We start from the raw sequence: 15,708 nt of genomic DNA, 5'->3' as shown, positions 1-15,708 counted from the left end.
ACAAATAAAGACATATCAGAGCCTCTGTATTCTTGTAAGTTTGCAAAGATTCGGCATGTCATCTGAAACTTTGACAGACTTCTATAGATGCACAGTGGAGAGTATATTGACTGGTTGCATCACTTCTTGGTATAGAAACCCTAATGGCCTGGAAAGGAAGAGCCGACAACAAGTAGTAGATACGGCCCAGTCCATCACGGTATAATCCTCCTTTCCATTGAAAACATCTACAAGGAGCTCTCTTGCAGGAAAGTAGCATCCATCATCAGGGACCCCCATCATACAGGCCTTTACTTTCCTCAGTCGCAGGACTCTGCAGAGAGTGGTGTGGACAACTCAGCGCATCTGTAGATGTGAACTTCCCGCTATTCAGGACATTTACAAAGACAGGTGTGTAAAAAGGGCCCAAGGGATCATTGGGGACCCGAGTCACCCCAACCACAAACTGTTCCGGCTGCTACCATCTGGGAAACGGTACCACAGCATAAAAGCCAGGACCAACAGGCTCTGGGACAGCTTCTTCCGCCAGGCCATCAGACTGCTTAACTCATGCTGACACAACTATACTTCTATGTTATATTGACTGTCCTGTTGTGCGTACTATTTGTAATAAATTGCACATTGCACATTTAGACGGAGACATAACATAAAGACGTTAACTCCTCATGTATATGAAGGATGTAAGTAATAAAGTCAACTCAATTCAATTCTTGAAGCAGAGGGGATAACTTCACTCACCCCTACACTAAACTGAGATCACACACTATGGAGTTACTTTCAAGGACTTGACAACGTATGTTCTCAATATTTATTAGTCACATATTTATTTTTACTTCTTGGTTTTTTTGTTTGCATTTGTAACATTTGTTGTCATTTACACATTGGTTGTTTGTCCCTCTATGTGTATTTACTGTGGATGCCCACAAGAAAATGAGTCTCAGAGTGGTATTTGGTGACATATTTGTCCTTTGATAAGTTTACATTGAACTTTGACTTTTGAAGTACCCATTTCCATTTGGCTTCCCATTTCCATTCCAACATGTCTCCCCATAACTTCCTCTGCTGCCACAATGAGGCCAAACTCAACAGAGCAGCATACAACCTTATGGCATGAACATCAATTTCTCCAGCTTCTAGTAATTACTACCCCCTCCTTTTCTATCCCCCATTTGGTTATCCTCTCACTCCTCTCTTCCCTTCTTCTGGCCATCATCTCTCTCTGGTTCTCCTCCTCTTTCCCTTTCTTCCATGGTCCACTGTCCTGTCCTATTAGATTCCTCCTTCTTCAAACCTTTACCTCTTCCACATAAAACCTCCTACCTTCTTATTTCAATCTCCTCCATCGTCTGGTTTAACCATCACCTGCCAGCTTGTACTCTGTCTCTCCCCCAAGCTTCTTATTCAGGCTTCTACTCTCCCCACCTTTCCGGTCTGAAACCTCGACTCTTTATTCACCCTTCATAGATGCTACCTGACTTGCTGAGTTCCTCCAGCATTGTGTGTGTGTGCGTTACTCAAGATATCCAGCATCTGTAGAATTTCATATCTATGATGGCTCCATAGCATGAATTCATTTATTTAATTGCCCTTTCCCAGCTGGTAGACATTCATGCTTCTCACAGTTATTGCATTGCTCTTTCCTACTCTGCAGCTAGTCTTCGGGAGTCTCTACACTCTTCCTAACAATGTCTTCTTCAACTTTATTCACCATATACATGTATAGTGCCTATAAGAAGTATTCACTCACCCCTCCCCTTGAATGTTTTCATGATTTATTGCTTAACAACATTGAATCACAGTGGATTTAATTCGGCTTTTTGACACTGATCAATAGAAAAAGGCTCTTTCATATCAAAGTGAAAACAGATCTCTACAAAGTGACTAAATTAATTACAAATATAAAACACAAAATAATTGATTGCATAAGTATTCACCCCCTTCAGGTCAGTATTTAGTAGATGTACGTTTGGCAACAATTATAGCCTTAAGTCTGTGTGGATAGGTCTCTATCAGCTTTTCACATCTGGACACTGCAATTTTTCCCTATTCTTCTCAAAACTGCTCAAATTCTGTCAGATTGTATGGGGATTGTGAGTGAACAGCCCTTTTCAAGTCTAGATATAAAGTCTCAATTAGATTGAGGTGGACTCTGACTTGGCCACTCCAGGATGATAACTTTATTGTTTTTAAGCCATTCCTTTACAGCTTTGGCTTTAGCTTGAGGTCATTGTCTTCTTCTCCCAAGTCACAGTTCTCTTGCAGACTGCATCAGGTTTTCCTCCAGGATTTCTCTATCTTGCTGCATTCATTTTACCCTCTACCTTCACAAGCTTTCCTGGGCCTGCTGCAGTGAAGCATCCCAACAGCATGATACAGCCACCACCATGTTTCATGGTAGCGATGGTGTGCTTTTGGTGCTGTGTGGTGTTTTGCGAAACATAGTGTTTAGTCTGATGGCCCAAAAGCTCAATTTTGGTTTCATCAGACCATAGAACCTTCTTCCAGCTGACTTCAGAGTCTCCCATATGCCTTCTGGCAAACTCTAGCTGAGATTTCATGTGATGTTTTTTTTCCAACAGTGGCTTTCTCTTTGCCGTTCTCCCAGAAAGCCGTGACTGGTGAAGCACCCGGGCAACAGTTGTTGTATGCACAGTCTCTCCCATCTCAGTCACTGAAGCTTGTAACTCCTCCAGAGTTGTCATAGGTCTCTTGGTGGCCTCTCTCACTAATCCCCTTGTAGCACGGTCACTCAGTTTTTGAGGACGGCCTGCTCTAGGCAGATTTATTGCTGTGCCATATTCTTTCTATTTCTTGGTGATTGAGTTAATTGCACTCCAAGAGATATTCAGTGACTTAGAAATTTTCTTGTATCTATCTCCTTCCTGACTTGTGCTTTTCAATAACCTTTTTGTGGAGTTGCTTGGAGTGTTTTTTGTCTTCAAGGTATAGTTTTTGCCAGGATACTGACTCACCTGCAGTTGGACCTTCCAGATACAGGTGTATTTTTACTACAATCAATTGATACAGCTTGACTGCACACAGATTTCCATTTAATGAGGTCTGAGACTTCTAAAACCAATTGTCTGCACCACTGAAGATTTATTGTGTTATATTAAAGGGGGTGAATATTTATGCAATCAATTATTTTGTGTTTTATATTTATAATTAATTTAGGTCAGTTTGTAGAGATCCATTCTCACTTTGACACAACAGTGTCTTTCTCTGTTGATCAGTGTCAAAAAGCTAAATTAAATCCCCTGTGATTCAATGTTGTCAAACAATAAAACATGAAAACTTCCAAGAGGGGGTGAATGCTTCTTATCAGCACTGTACATGCAAATTCCTAGTACATATAATTCTACAATATATGGTGAATAAAGTTGATTCTGGATCCTTTTGACAATAGTATTCTTCTATCTCTACCTTCCAACCTCTCCTTCTCAAAAGGCAGAAATCCCTGAATATGATGTTCCCTGCAGCTACGTCTCTGTAATTGTGGCACTTCATACCCGTTCATCTCTAGGCAGATTTCCCAGACACATTCTCTGAATTTGTTCTTGTTTGTTTGATACCATTGGTAGATGTATCTTATGAATGCTTCATGGATTAAGGCACAAAGCCTTTACACCTGCTTTTCTGGCATATTTGACCATCTTCCTTTATTTTGTATTTTGGCCATCTTTGGAATACTGATCACCCTGTTATAATGAGAACACAGAGGAAATGGAGAAAATTTGTGTAGATTAAATCAAAAACGTGACTGAACATATCAGGAAATAATGAATGGTTGACAATAATGATCTTCTCTTGAGAAACTAATGCATAGGTCGACGAAATTATGAAAGGTTTTGTTGCAACAGATATGAAGTTTTTCCAGTCATAGGAAACTAGAGGTGGCTGGTACCGAGGAGAAACCCAAAAAGAAGAATTTTGTGTTATCTAAGCAGTGGTAAGAATATGGAATCTGCAACCTCAGTGAATAGTTGACACAAAAACTTTGGATGCATTTATTGGGGCAAGCTATATGCAGAATATATTTACATATGGTTTACCCCTGTGTGATCCAACATACTGTATATTGTACCTTAAATTCTGCACGTTAACCAGGAGGCATATATTGGGATGTTTAATTACATTCAGCATCATGTTTTCCCAGAATGAAACGTGATAGTGACCAGATATTTCCTGTCAGTAGTCACTGTTTCAATACAACTATGAGAGTCTTGAATAGGATGATTTCATTCAGGTTCAGATCCAAATCCGTTTACTGTCATATTCACCAGAGTGCAATAATAATCCTTGCTTGTGTAGTGTCACAGAGTAAACAGTATGCATGGTAATACTGAAAACAACAATAAATACAGCGACAAGCACAGTGCTCTGGAATGGTGCAAAAAGAAATGCTTAAGTGACAATTATGAAGAGTTAGAACTAAGGATTTGAGAACATGGCAGTGGAGAAGTCTGATAACAGTGGTGAATTAAGTCACAGTACCTGGGCTTTCAAGAAGAGAGAAAAGAGAATGCCCATGGTGGCAGGCATCCTTGATGATACTACTCGCCGCCTCTACATTGGTGAGACCCTATGTAGATTGGGGATCATTTTGTCGAGCACCTCAGCTTCATCCACACAAAGTGGAATTTCCCAGACACCAAACATTTCGATCCAGCTTGTTTGTATGTGTTGATTTGACCACAGCATCTGCAGTGTACTTTGTGTAAACAGTTCAATTCCCATCTCCTTTCCCGTTCCAACATGTCGGTCCATGACCACCTCTTCTGCTAGGATGAGGCGAGTCAGGCTGGAGGAGCAACACTTCATACTCCATCTAGGTAGCTTCTACCTGAACATCGATTTCTCCAACTACTGGTAATTCTTCCCCTCCCCCTTCTTCCTCCTTCTATTCCCCACTCTGGCCTCCTACCTCTTCTGTCACCTGCCTATTGCCTCTCCCTGATGACCCTCCTTCTTCCCTTTTCCTATGATCCACTCTCCTCTCCTATCAGATTTCTTCTTCTCTAGCCCTTATCTCCTCCCAGCTTAAACCATCCCCCCCCCCCCCCCACTCACTGGATGTCATCTATCACCTTCTAGCTTGAACTCCTTCCCCTACCTCACCTTTTTATTGTGTCCTCTTCCCCTTTATTTCCAGTCCTGAAGAAGGGTCTTGGCCCAACACGTCAGCTGTTTGTTCATTTCCATAGATGTTGCCTGACCTGCTGAGTTCCTCCAGCATTTTGTTTGTGATTCTACTCATCTTCCTGAAGTAACGCACTGCAAAGATCAACTAAAAGGAACAATGGGCCAAGCCTGTGATAGACTGGGCAGTGTTTCCCACTCTCTCCAGCTTTAGGCGGTCAACAGCAGAGCAGGGGCAACCTGTCAGGCTACTTTCTATTGTGCATCTGTGAAAATTCGACAAGATCCTCATGAACAAGCTAATCCTTCTCAGACACATAAAAAAGTACATGCATGGATGTGCTTTCTTGATTATCACAGCAGGAGGCGATATTGCTGGTAATATGGATTTATTTTCTAAAAACTATTTCCCATTACTGGGGAACTTGAATAATTTTATCTTGGGCACACAGTTTGTTAGGTACTTCTGGAATAACATGGCAAAACTGTAGCAATAATCTGGGAGATCTGCAGAAAAAATAAATTGCATATCTACATTCTGTGGGTTTGCCGATGCTGTTTCTAAAATGGTCCAACAAGCATCCAAGCCATTCCAGTCAATTCATTCAATCTACCACTCCCGTCCCTTGACACTGCCTCCTAATCTCCCATTGGACCCCAGCTGTCTCCTCCCCAAGCAGTCAGGTGATCTCTCATCCTCTCTCCACCCTTCGGCCACTCTCAACATTTATACAATAAAATTCAAAGTAAAATTTATTATCAGAGTACACAAATACACATACAACCCTGAGATTCTTTTTCCTGTGGGCATACTCAGCAAATCTATAGAATAGTAACCGTAAATAGGATCAATGAAAGAGCAAGAGCATAGAAGACAAAAAACAACAAATAAAAGGCAGCAAAGTTTCAATTTTACTGTCCCTTCCACTTTAAAGAAATATGCTTTTAGTCAACTAACCTCTCATTTATTAAATTTTTTTGTAATTCTACGCTTCTAACTCAGCTAATTTTTCTTTACAAAGTTAGATATGTGGCTCCCCAGCCCAAACACAAATCCATTTGCAATACCATTAGTCACGTCCAGTCAATTTGAGTACATGAATTCTCTTTATCTCCTGCTGATAATTGTATTACAAGCCAATGAGATTAATGCAGATGGACAAAAAAGTGGCATGAATGTGATGTGCTGTGCGAATCTATGTCTGCTTTCAAATTATGCCAATAGTCTTCCTTTCCTTCCATGAGGTATTGACTGTGAAAAGCTTAAATACTTTTGGATAACCTTAACTGTGATATGTAATTCTTTGTCTTAACTCAAGATCAGAAGCAACACGCACAAAATGCTGGAGGAACTCAGCAGGCTAGGCAACATCCATGGAAAAGAGTACAGATGACGTTTCAAGCTGAAACCAGAATCTTGTCCCTAGACGTCGACTGTACTCTTTTCCATAGATGCTGCCCGGCCTGCTGAGTTCCTCCAGCATTTTGTGTGTGCTGTTTATTATTTTCCTTGGTTCTGTACAGTTCCTGTTAAAACCCAATTAACTGTTCATTCCATCTCTGTGTCTCTCCCTCTACACTTGCGCCATGGCTGAACTCCTGTAGAAACTACATTTTGTGTTGTAGTGTGAATTTCAGCACTGCATTATATTGAAGAATTGTGCTCTTATTTGTCGTAAGCCATTACAGTACATTAAGAAACCGACTGCCTATTTGGTAATCTTGCTTTTAATGTCTGATCCACTTTAATTAAAGTGAAAGCTATTTGGTTTTCTAGTCACATTCTGGGAAGTAGCAATCCTGTTTTCATCTCCGGTTTAGAATTTGATGAAATTACTGTGGCGTAATTGTGCAATTGATCTCTATAGTCACTTGTGTTCTGTTTCCCAAGTAACCAAAAAGTAGAGATTTTATTTTTGTGTTTGAATAATACGGTATTTGTAAATATGCAGAAAGTGACATCTGGACTACCTAGTATCAAAAATAACTTGTTTTATCTTTCATAAGGGGAAAGGATTTTGAAGTACGGATCATTTACCAGCCAACCCTTCATGGAGTTGCAACCAAGATCACAGAAAAAGTTGTGATTTTCTTTACCCCTCTTCCCCTCCCCCCTCTCTTTTCAGGGTGTGAATGATGGTCCATTTAATCCCGTTAATTAAAATAAAAGGGTCCAGCATTTTAGTATACCTTTGGTGTAAACTCATATCTTTGATCTCAGTCTCTTAAGTTGCTTCCCAATAAGTCTTTGTTTTCTCTGTTAGTCAGGTTGACTGATACATGTCAATCAATAGTGAATGTTGAATCGAGTGTGCTGATTGATATTGGTGAAAATTTTGAAGTGCACAATAGATTATGCAATGTCCTTTACCACTTGGAGCCACGATTTTAATCATTCCTGACAAATTCGTCTTTTCCATTGGTTTAAGCCAGTGTTTGCACCATACTGTATTCATCCAGGGTTGAGAAATATTATTCATGACCCTGTGAACATTAGTGGTTGAAAAAATAAGAATTACATTCCTTATTACTGGTGTGTCTCGACACAAACATGGTGAGAATTAAATTAGGACCTTTTGTGGATTTTGGGGATTTAAAAAGGAAAAACCTATAAATCTGAGCAGACTCTCATGAAATATAGATCATGGAGAAAAATAAGCAAACTGGTCAACTGAAAGTTGACTATATAAATGGTTTCAGCATTATAGAATGATCTTAAGCTTACATAAAGCACCTTAGGGATGCTTTTCCCACTTTAAAAGTGCTATATAAAAGCAAGTTGTTGACAACTGAATGTGGTAAAGATTTGGTGTGTTATATGAGAAGGTGACACCTGATCTGTTTTGTTTGTTATGGTGTGTAGGAGAAAAGAATGAGAGTGAACCTGATGAGGAGGAACTGGTCAGTCTGAGTAAACGTCTAGTGGAGACCGCTGTGATTAAGGCTGTACAACAGTATCTAGAGGAAACACAATCTAAAGCAAAACAGAACACAAATGGGCAGAACATCAGCTCAAAATGTGTCAAGGACACTGACCCAAACAATGGCAACAAGAAGTGAAAATGTTACATTTTAAAACAGGTGTTTAATGTCAGCGGAGAGTATTTTTATGAATACACATGATCATTGTTTCAAATGTTCAGTGCTCCAAGGATGAAAAAGCTGAGGAAAAAATAATAAACCAAAATGAAGAACATTCAAGACCTTCACAGTTTATTCATCCAGGGTTTTCCAACGCAACAACCGAAGGAAAGAATGGTCTTATGTTCAATGCTTGTGTTTGGATGTCAATTGTGATAAAGGGTCTCAAGTATCTATAAATGTTTATTTGATTTTTCTTCAGGGCACCATTTTCATTGATGTAATTTTACAATTATTTTTATTATTGATGCAACAAAAATAGTAAAACATAATAAAGTAGAATATATCTAAACTGATTGCAGATAAAACTGATTGAATTAATGAAATAAGCTATGTAGATTTAAAAATTGTTACATGTAAGCTGAACCTTCTAGGGCACGGACATATTACATATTTATTTATAATTATGATTGTGCAGTCAAAAAACTCTACACTTTGTTAATTTTTTAGTTTGAATAAATTTTAGAATTAAATCAGCTTTTGTTAAATGAAACACATTTCTATCTTTTCTCCTTCAGGAAAAAAACACGATTCAGACGTAATTAGGAATGCTCTGCAGAAAGAGACCATTGCAGTACAGTGCAAAGTTAATCAGATAAAAGAACTATTGTCGCATCCAGGGACACAAATGAAAATACGGAGTGAAATAGCTGTAAAAAACATTGCAATGAAGCAGTGATAAGCAGGAGGATATAACAGTCAATATTGATTCTTATGACTTGTAAAATGGAAAAAAAGTACAGTAATACATCCTCAGAGGAAATTGAAGATTGAGTTCACCTAATATTAAACAAGTTTCTTATAATCATTACTTTGAACATCAACTACTTCAATTGGAAAGTATAAAGTTAAATATTGCTTTATTGAAATTCAGTCAGCATGTAATATTGTGGTTCGGAATCAATTTGATTTCATTTATATCATATAGATAGATGACATGTATATCTATCTACATATAAACTGCTTTTACTTTTTTTCTAAACATTATTAAATTGAATGCTTCAATTTCTATCTCTGAACAGGCATTGATTAGTTTACTATTGTCAGTAAGAAATCAACTGAAAAAAAACAGCTTTTAGTTGGTTTGACCTAAATAAATTACACCTACATAGATATTTGGAAAGGGCTGTTCTAAAGAGCATTTATTTAATTTGCATCTGCTTCAGACTAATTTGTATTGCTAATTTGGGATTAATCAATAGGTCTGAAATTTCTATTCGGATAATATGACTTAAATATAATCTGCCTCATTTTACTGGTCCATGGTCGATTAAATTCCTAAATGAATCACAAATTACTTTTACCACTCAAGACTATATGAAACATTTGCCTCACTTGTATTTGTACGGTTGTCATTTCCCCAATTGCGTAGTGGTTAGCACAACGCCCTACAGTACCAGCGACCTAGTTTCAATTCCTGCCGCTGCCTGTAATGAGTTTGTAGGTTCTCCCTGTGACCGTGTGAGTTTCCTCCGGTGCTCCAGTTTCCTCCCACAGCCCAAATACCTACTAGTTGATAGGTTGGTTGGTCATTGTAAATTGTCCAGAAACTGGGCTAGGTTTAAATCGTGGGAATGCTGGCAGCGTGGCTCAAACGGCTGGAAGGGGCTGTTCTGTGCTATATCTCAATAAAAAATAAATATGGTAAGCATGGAGTTTGTACATTTTCTCTATTACCACGTGGGTTTCTTCCAGTCGCTCCAGTTTCCTCCCACATTCCAAGGATGTAGGATAATTGGTCGTTCGGGTGTAACTGGCCACCGTGGGCCCACTGAACTGGAATGGCCTGTTACCCTGCTGTAACTCGAAATAAAACAAAAGCAAAGAATTCAAAACTGGAGCAAAACAGCCCTTTCGAGACTACACAATTACCAAATACAAAACTGATATCTCCCTTCTGTGACTCAACTAGAATCTTAGATTTTCATCCATTACGGGGCAATGTTTAAATTATTTCATTAACAAACATAATTAATTTTCACTGAATCATCTTTTGTCCTTTCTTAACATCCATTTTACTATTATTCAAAGTTCATTTTATTGTCAAAGTATGCATGTACAATACAACGCTGATATTCATCTTCAGATAGCCATGAAATATAGAAAGACCATGGGAGTTGTTGGAAGAAAACACATCAACTCACACCCCGCCCCGGCACAAAAAAGAAAAACAAAGCTCGCAAACCCCAATATGCCCCAACTTCTCCCCTGCAGAAAAAAAAGCAACAATAGCAACAAATCCTCAACCCCCCACTGATCAAAACAGTGACAATAACAATCCCTGATCTACTCACTTGCAGAAAAGAACGGCGACAGTAGGATCAAAGCTCTCAAGCCCCCCCCAACACACACAAAATTAACAAATCACCCACCTGCCAACTGGCCACAAGAAAGAAAACACCGAAAAACTGAAGGAGAGCAATATAACAGAGATGGTTTTCTACTCTATGATCAGTAGGAAACATCTGTGGTTCACTGATCCATTTATGAAAGGAGATCTGACATCTATATGCAATCTTACCTTCATGTGACTTCAGGTCCAGTATATACTATGTTTCACATGTTGATTTTAAGCAGTTATAAGTGTTGACTGACCAACATTAAAACTGTCATCAGCCTAAATCACTCTGCTGCTGCTAACAAACAAGAAAATAGGATTAAACTGCTGTTTGAATTTAAGCAAGGGTGTATTCCAATGGGCCTTTGAACGTCAGTATCACTTCTGGGAAGCAGCATGAATTTATGTTTCACTATCAGCAGTCAGAAAGGCTTTTACAAGTAATTTCTGGTATTATTTTGAGTATAAGTAATTCCGATATTAGATTTGGCAATTTGTTTAAAGCAATGTGATTCATATTCATTTATTTTCACTGTAAGTTCTTTTCTACAAGCACTGTAAAGTTAATTTACTTAAGCCAAAGAAATAATGGCGTAAAGAACCTGAGAAAAATGCATATATCTGCTGTTTCTTTTTTACAAACGTTTGTAGATTTCTTGATATTTGGGAATGACACTGGTCAAAATAAGCCAGCTGAACATTTCAGGATGCAGAGAGGCACAATAGACATCTGTTTGAATAAAATGCACATGGCATGTTTTAATAGATATAAAGAGAATTCTTGTATTAACAAAATAATTATTCAAACATGTTCTCACATATTTTTCACTCTTATGGTTTTCTCATTGTTGAATTCATAGCATATGTTTTCAAATTATATCACTAAATTTTGTGTTGTATATGAAGTGATTCAAATTAGTACCAAGAAAGAACACATTAGTGGTTAAATTCTTACAGCTGCAGCGAGATAAAAGTTACTGTATGTTTTGTGATGTGCTTATTGATATCAGTTATAATTTTTTTATCAAGTATGATTACAAATTGATTTAAAATAATACCTTACTATGGTTTTATTTATCGCTTGGTTTTCAAGTCATTTGCTCAATTTTCACAAAATGTGCCTGAATAATTTTTAAGCAAAATATGTAACATAATTTACTTGTTTTAAAACATGAGATTTACCATTTGATTTGTTATTTCATGTGACATACAGAATTGATTCTACTCCACCATTTGATATTGAGATGGTAATTTTGGTGTCTTGTTTAATGGTGCATTATTTAGTTCTAGTTTTTCCACAGTCTTCTCCCACCAACCCGATGTGAATAATCTACTGTATGTACATTCACTTTGTCTTTATATTGTTTCCTTTGCGATACGTATAAATGTTAATGTTTCAAACTTCATTGTTTAAAATTAAATGTGCATATTTAAATGAATGAATCAGAAATCAACAATTTGTTTGTTCAAATAAATACTGGATTTCTATTGAAAATGATGGGAAATGATTTGTATGACTCATTCAGCCTGCTGGTGGAGTAACTCAACAGATAAGCAATATTGTATCTTTAACAAAGCAAAGCATCCCCATTTGGTTTTCATGGAAAGAAAGGATATAAAATGAGAATTAGGAACATTTATCAGAGGAATGATTGTACCCTTAGGTATTGAAATGGCTTTTGTGACAGAACTGAGAAGGGACAAACCAGACGGTCAAATGAGTAAAATTAAATTCAGATTTAGATTTATTTATCACGGGTATATTGAAACATACAGTGAAATTTGTCATTTATGTTAACAACCAACAATGGATATGCTGGGGGCAGCTGCAAATGTTGCCAAACAACAAGAGAAATTCTGCAAATGCTGGAAATCTGAAGCAACACACAAAAAATGTTTGTGGAACTCAGCAGGCCAGGAACCATCTATGAAAATGAATAAGCAGTCGACATTTCTGGACGAGACCCTTCATCACGACTGCAAAGGAAGGGGGAAGACTACAGGATAAAAAGGTAAGGGGAAGGGAGAGAGCTAGCAAGTTATAGGTGAAGTCAGGTGGGTATGAAAGTTAAAGGGCTGGAGAGGAAGGAATCAAAGAGAAGAGAATGGACAACAGGAGAAAGGGAAGGAGGGGAGGGCCCGGAGGGAGGTGATCGACTGCTTTTGGCAGATGGAGCAAACATGTTCAATGACGCAGACCCCTAATTTACGATGGGTGTCACCAGTGTAGAGAAGGCCACATCAGGAGCACTGGACGCAATAGATGAACCCAGCAGATTTACAGATGAAGTGTTGCCTCACCTGGAAGGACCATTTGGGGCCCTGAATGGAGGTGAGAGAGGAGGTGACTGTGCAGGTGTAGCACTTTGACTGCTTTCAGGGAAGAGTGCCAGGAGGGAGAGTAGTGGGGAGGGACAAATGGACAAGGGAATCACAGAGGGAGTGATCCCTGTGGAAAGCAGAGAGGGAGGGAGGTAAACATTTGTTGGTTGGTAGGATCCCTTTGGGGACAGAAGTTGTGAAGGATGATGTGTTGGATGTGGAGGCTCATAGGTGGTAGGGAAGGACAAGATGAACTACCACTGTTAAGGTGGCGGGAAGATGGGATGAGCACGGACATTCAGAAAGTGGAGGAGATGCAAGAGAGGGTAGCATCAATGGGGGATGAAGGCAAACACTGTTCTCTGAAAAGGATGGATATCTCTGATGTTCTGGAAAAGGAAAGCCACATCCTGGTCACAGATGTGATGGAGACAAAGGAACTGAGAAAATGGAATAGCATTTTTACAGGAGATCGGGTAGAAAGAGGTAACTGTGGGAATCTGTAGGTTTTCAAAGGATGTCGGTTGACGATTTGTCTCCTGAGATGGAGATAGATTGAGAAAGCAGAGGGAGATGTCAGAAATGGACCAAGTGAATTTAAGGGCAGGGTGGAAGTTGGAGACAAAGTTGATGAAATTGATGAGCTCAGCATGGGTGCATGAAGCTGCACCAGTGCAGTCAACAATGTAGCAGAGGAAGAGTTGGGAGCATTACCAGGGGAAGGCTTGTTCCATGGACTGCTCTACGTAGCCAATGAAAAGGCAGGCATAGCTGTGGCCCATGCAGGTGCCCACAGCTGCCCCTCGAGTCTGGAGAAAGTGGGAGGAGCCAAAGGGAAAATTGTTGAGGGTGAGGACCAGGTCTGCAAGATGGAGGAGGGTGGTGGTGGAGGGGAACTGGTTGGCCCTTTAATTGAGAAAGAAGCGGAGAGCTTCAAGGCCTTCTTGATAGGGGATAGAAGAGTATAGGGCATGAACAGCTGTGGTTGTAATTAGGTGGTCAGGTCCAGGGAATTGAAAGTGAGGAGATAGAGCACATGAGAAGTGTCGTGAGTATAGATGGGAAAGGACTGAACCAAGGGGGATAGGATGGAGTCGAGTTTAGTGGGGCAGGAATAGGCAGACACAATGGGACAATCAGGGTCACGGATCTTGGGTAGGAGCTAGAAGTGAGCAGTGCAGGGTATGGGAACTATGGGTTTGGTAGCAGTGGATGGGAGTTCTCCAGAATTAATGAGATCAGTGCTGATGTCAGAGGCAATTTTCTGATTATCTGGAGAGGGGTTCTCCTCAAGGAATAGGTATGAGGAGGTTTCAGAGAGTTGTTGCCTGCCCTCAGCAAGGTAGAGGGCATTGCATGCCCACAGTGTTTAGCAGAACAAAAAAGGCAGCAACGACAACAACAAAATAGCAAGACAACAGAAGGAAAATGAACCCCTTTCCCACTCACAGACATTCACCCTCCCACCCCAGGTCACCATGTCAGGCAGCCTCCAGTCCTTGGCTACAGACTCAATCTCGTAGACCTTGGCCCGGACTCATAGACATCGAGCTTCTGACCTCCAGATAAGCTGATCCAGGTGCTTCAACCTTCAGGCCTCTATCTCCAGACTTGCTGGCTTCAGTCTTCTGTCTTTGGGCTTCTATTTCTGGATTTGCTGACTTTTGGAATTAAAATGTACAGTGCTGTGAACACACTCATCAATGGGGGAGCTAAGAGGTGAATTCATAGCATTGTAAGTTTGGTAGCAAGGCTAGAAAAGATTGCAGAGGCAGAGAATCAGATGACCATATTGGGGAGACAGAGCAATCGTAATGGTAGTTCTCAGAAAAACAAAAGTATAATTCTTAGTGTGGGATAAGGCATGAGGAAACGTATTTTAGAAAAGATAGAGTTCATATTGAATTAGGTTTCAAAAGAAGCAAGGTTAGTAAAACAATAATTTTTTACTAGTGTAACAACTTAAGGAATTGGGACTCATTCCAGGGAATCTCTAGAAATCCCACAGAAGAGCTGGGGAATCTGTATTTAGTTAATGAAATAATCTAAAATAAGGAGATTTATTTCAGTCGGAAGACTCTGTGGTTCAATAATGCATATAGAGAAGGAGATCTGACACCGACATGCAAATGAGCATTTATTATGTGGCTTCAGGTCCAAAGCCAAGTGATTGGTCTTCTGTCTTCTGAAATGGTAAGCAAGTATAATTATATCAGTATTAATACAACTAAGTATAAAAGATGAAGCCAGCCAGGCCATTTTGCATCCACTTCTCAGCGTTGGATTTGGACAAAGGGCATTTGATTCTACAAAATTCTCCTCATGAGCATCTAAAATGAGAATTGTCCATGAGCACATCAAGTAACTGCCTGACAGATGAATTCTCACAAAGTCCTACTTGTTCCTGCACACAGGAAATGGTGGTTCTGTGATACGCAGTCAGAAAGTTGTGGACAAATGTCAGAAACCCTGTCAAATATAGGAAAGGAAACCACTTTCTAATTGTGACATTATACCCTCTCTGCACTTGTCATCATTACATCCTTGCTTTTATATTCCAGTCCTCTGGAAATGAATGCTAACAATGCATTGGCCTTCCTTACCACCACCTCAACTTGCAAGCTAACCTTTAAGAAATCCTGCACTAGGGCTCCCAAGTGCCTTTACAGCTCTGATTTTTGAATGTGCTCCGCATTTAGAAAATAGTCCATGCCTTTACTCCTTCCAAGGTGCATGACCATACACTTCTCTACACTATATTCCACCTG

At 39.5% G+C, this 15,708-nt stretch overlaps 1 protein-coding gene across 3 annotated transcripts in view; it reads left to right on the top strand.

The window, feature by feature from the left end:
• The window catches only part of LOC140733653 (uncharacterized), a 167,316-nt gene extending 155,203 nt beyond the window's left edge, over positions 1-12,113 (top strand). For 2 of the 3 annotated variants that reach the window (XM_073057271.1, XM_073057268.1), the window contains one exon: positions 8,003-8,221. In XM_073057271.1, coding sequence (XP_072913372.1) covers positions 8,003-8,050 — 48 coding nt within the window. In that variant the 3' untranslated portion in view covers positions 8,051-8,221. Of the gene's footprint in view, positions 1-8,002; positions 8,222-8,798 lie in introns of those variants that run through there. The other variant, XM_073057269.1, reaches the window with a different exon arrangement.
• Positions 12,114-15,708: the final 3,595 nt, after the last annotated feature.

The sequence above is a fragment of the Hemitrygon akajei genome, chromosome 9 (genome assembly GCF_048418815.1).
Source record: "Hemitrygon akajei chromosome 9, sHemAka1.3, whole genome shotgun sequence".
In the NCBI taxonomy this organism is placed as follows: Eukaryota; Metazoa; Chordata; class Chondrichthyes; order Myliobatiformes; family Dasyatidae; genus Hemitrygon; species Hemitrygon akajei.
This window is presented reverse-complemented; position numbering and strand designations above follow the sequence as displayed.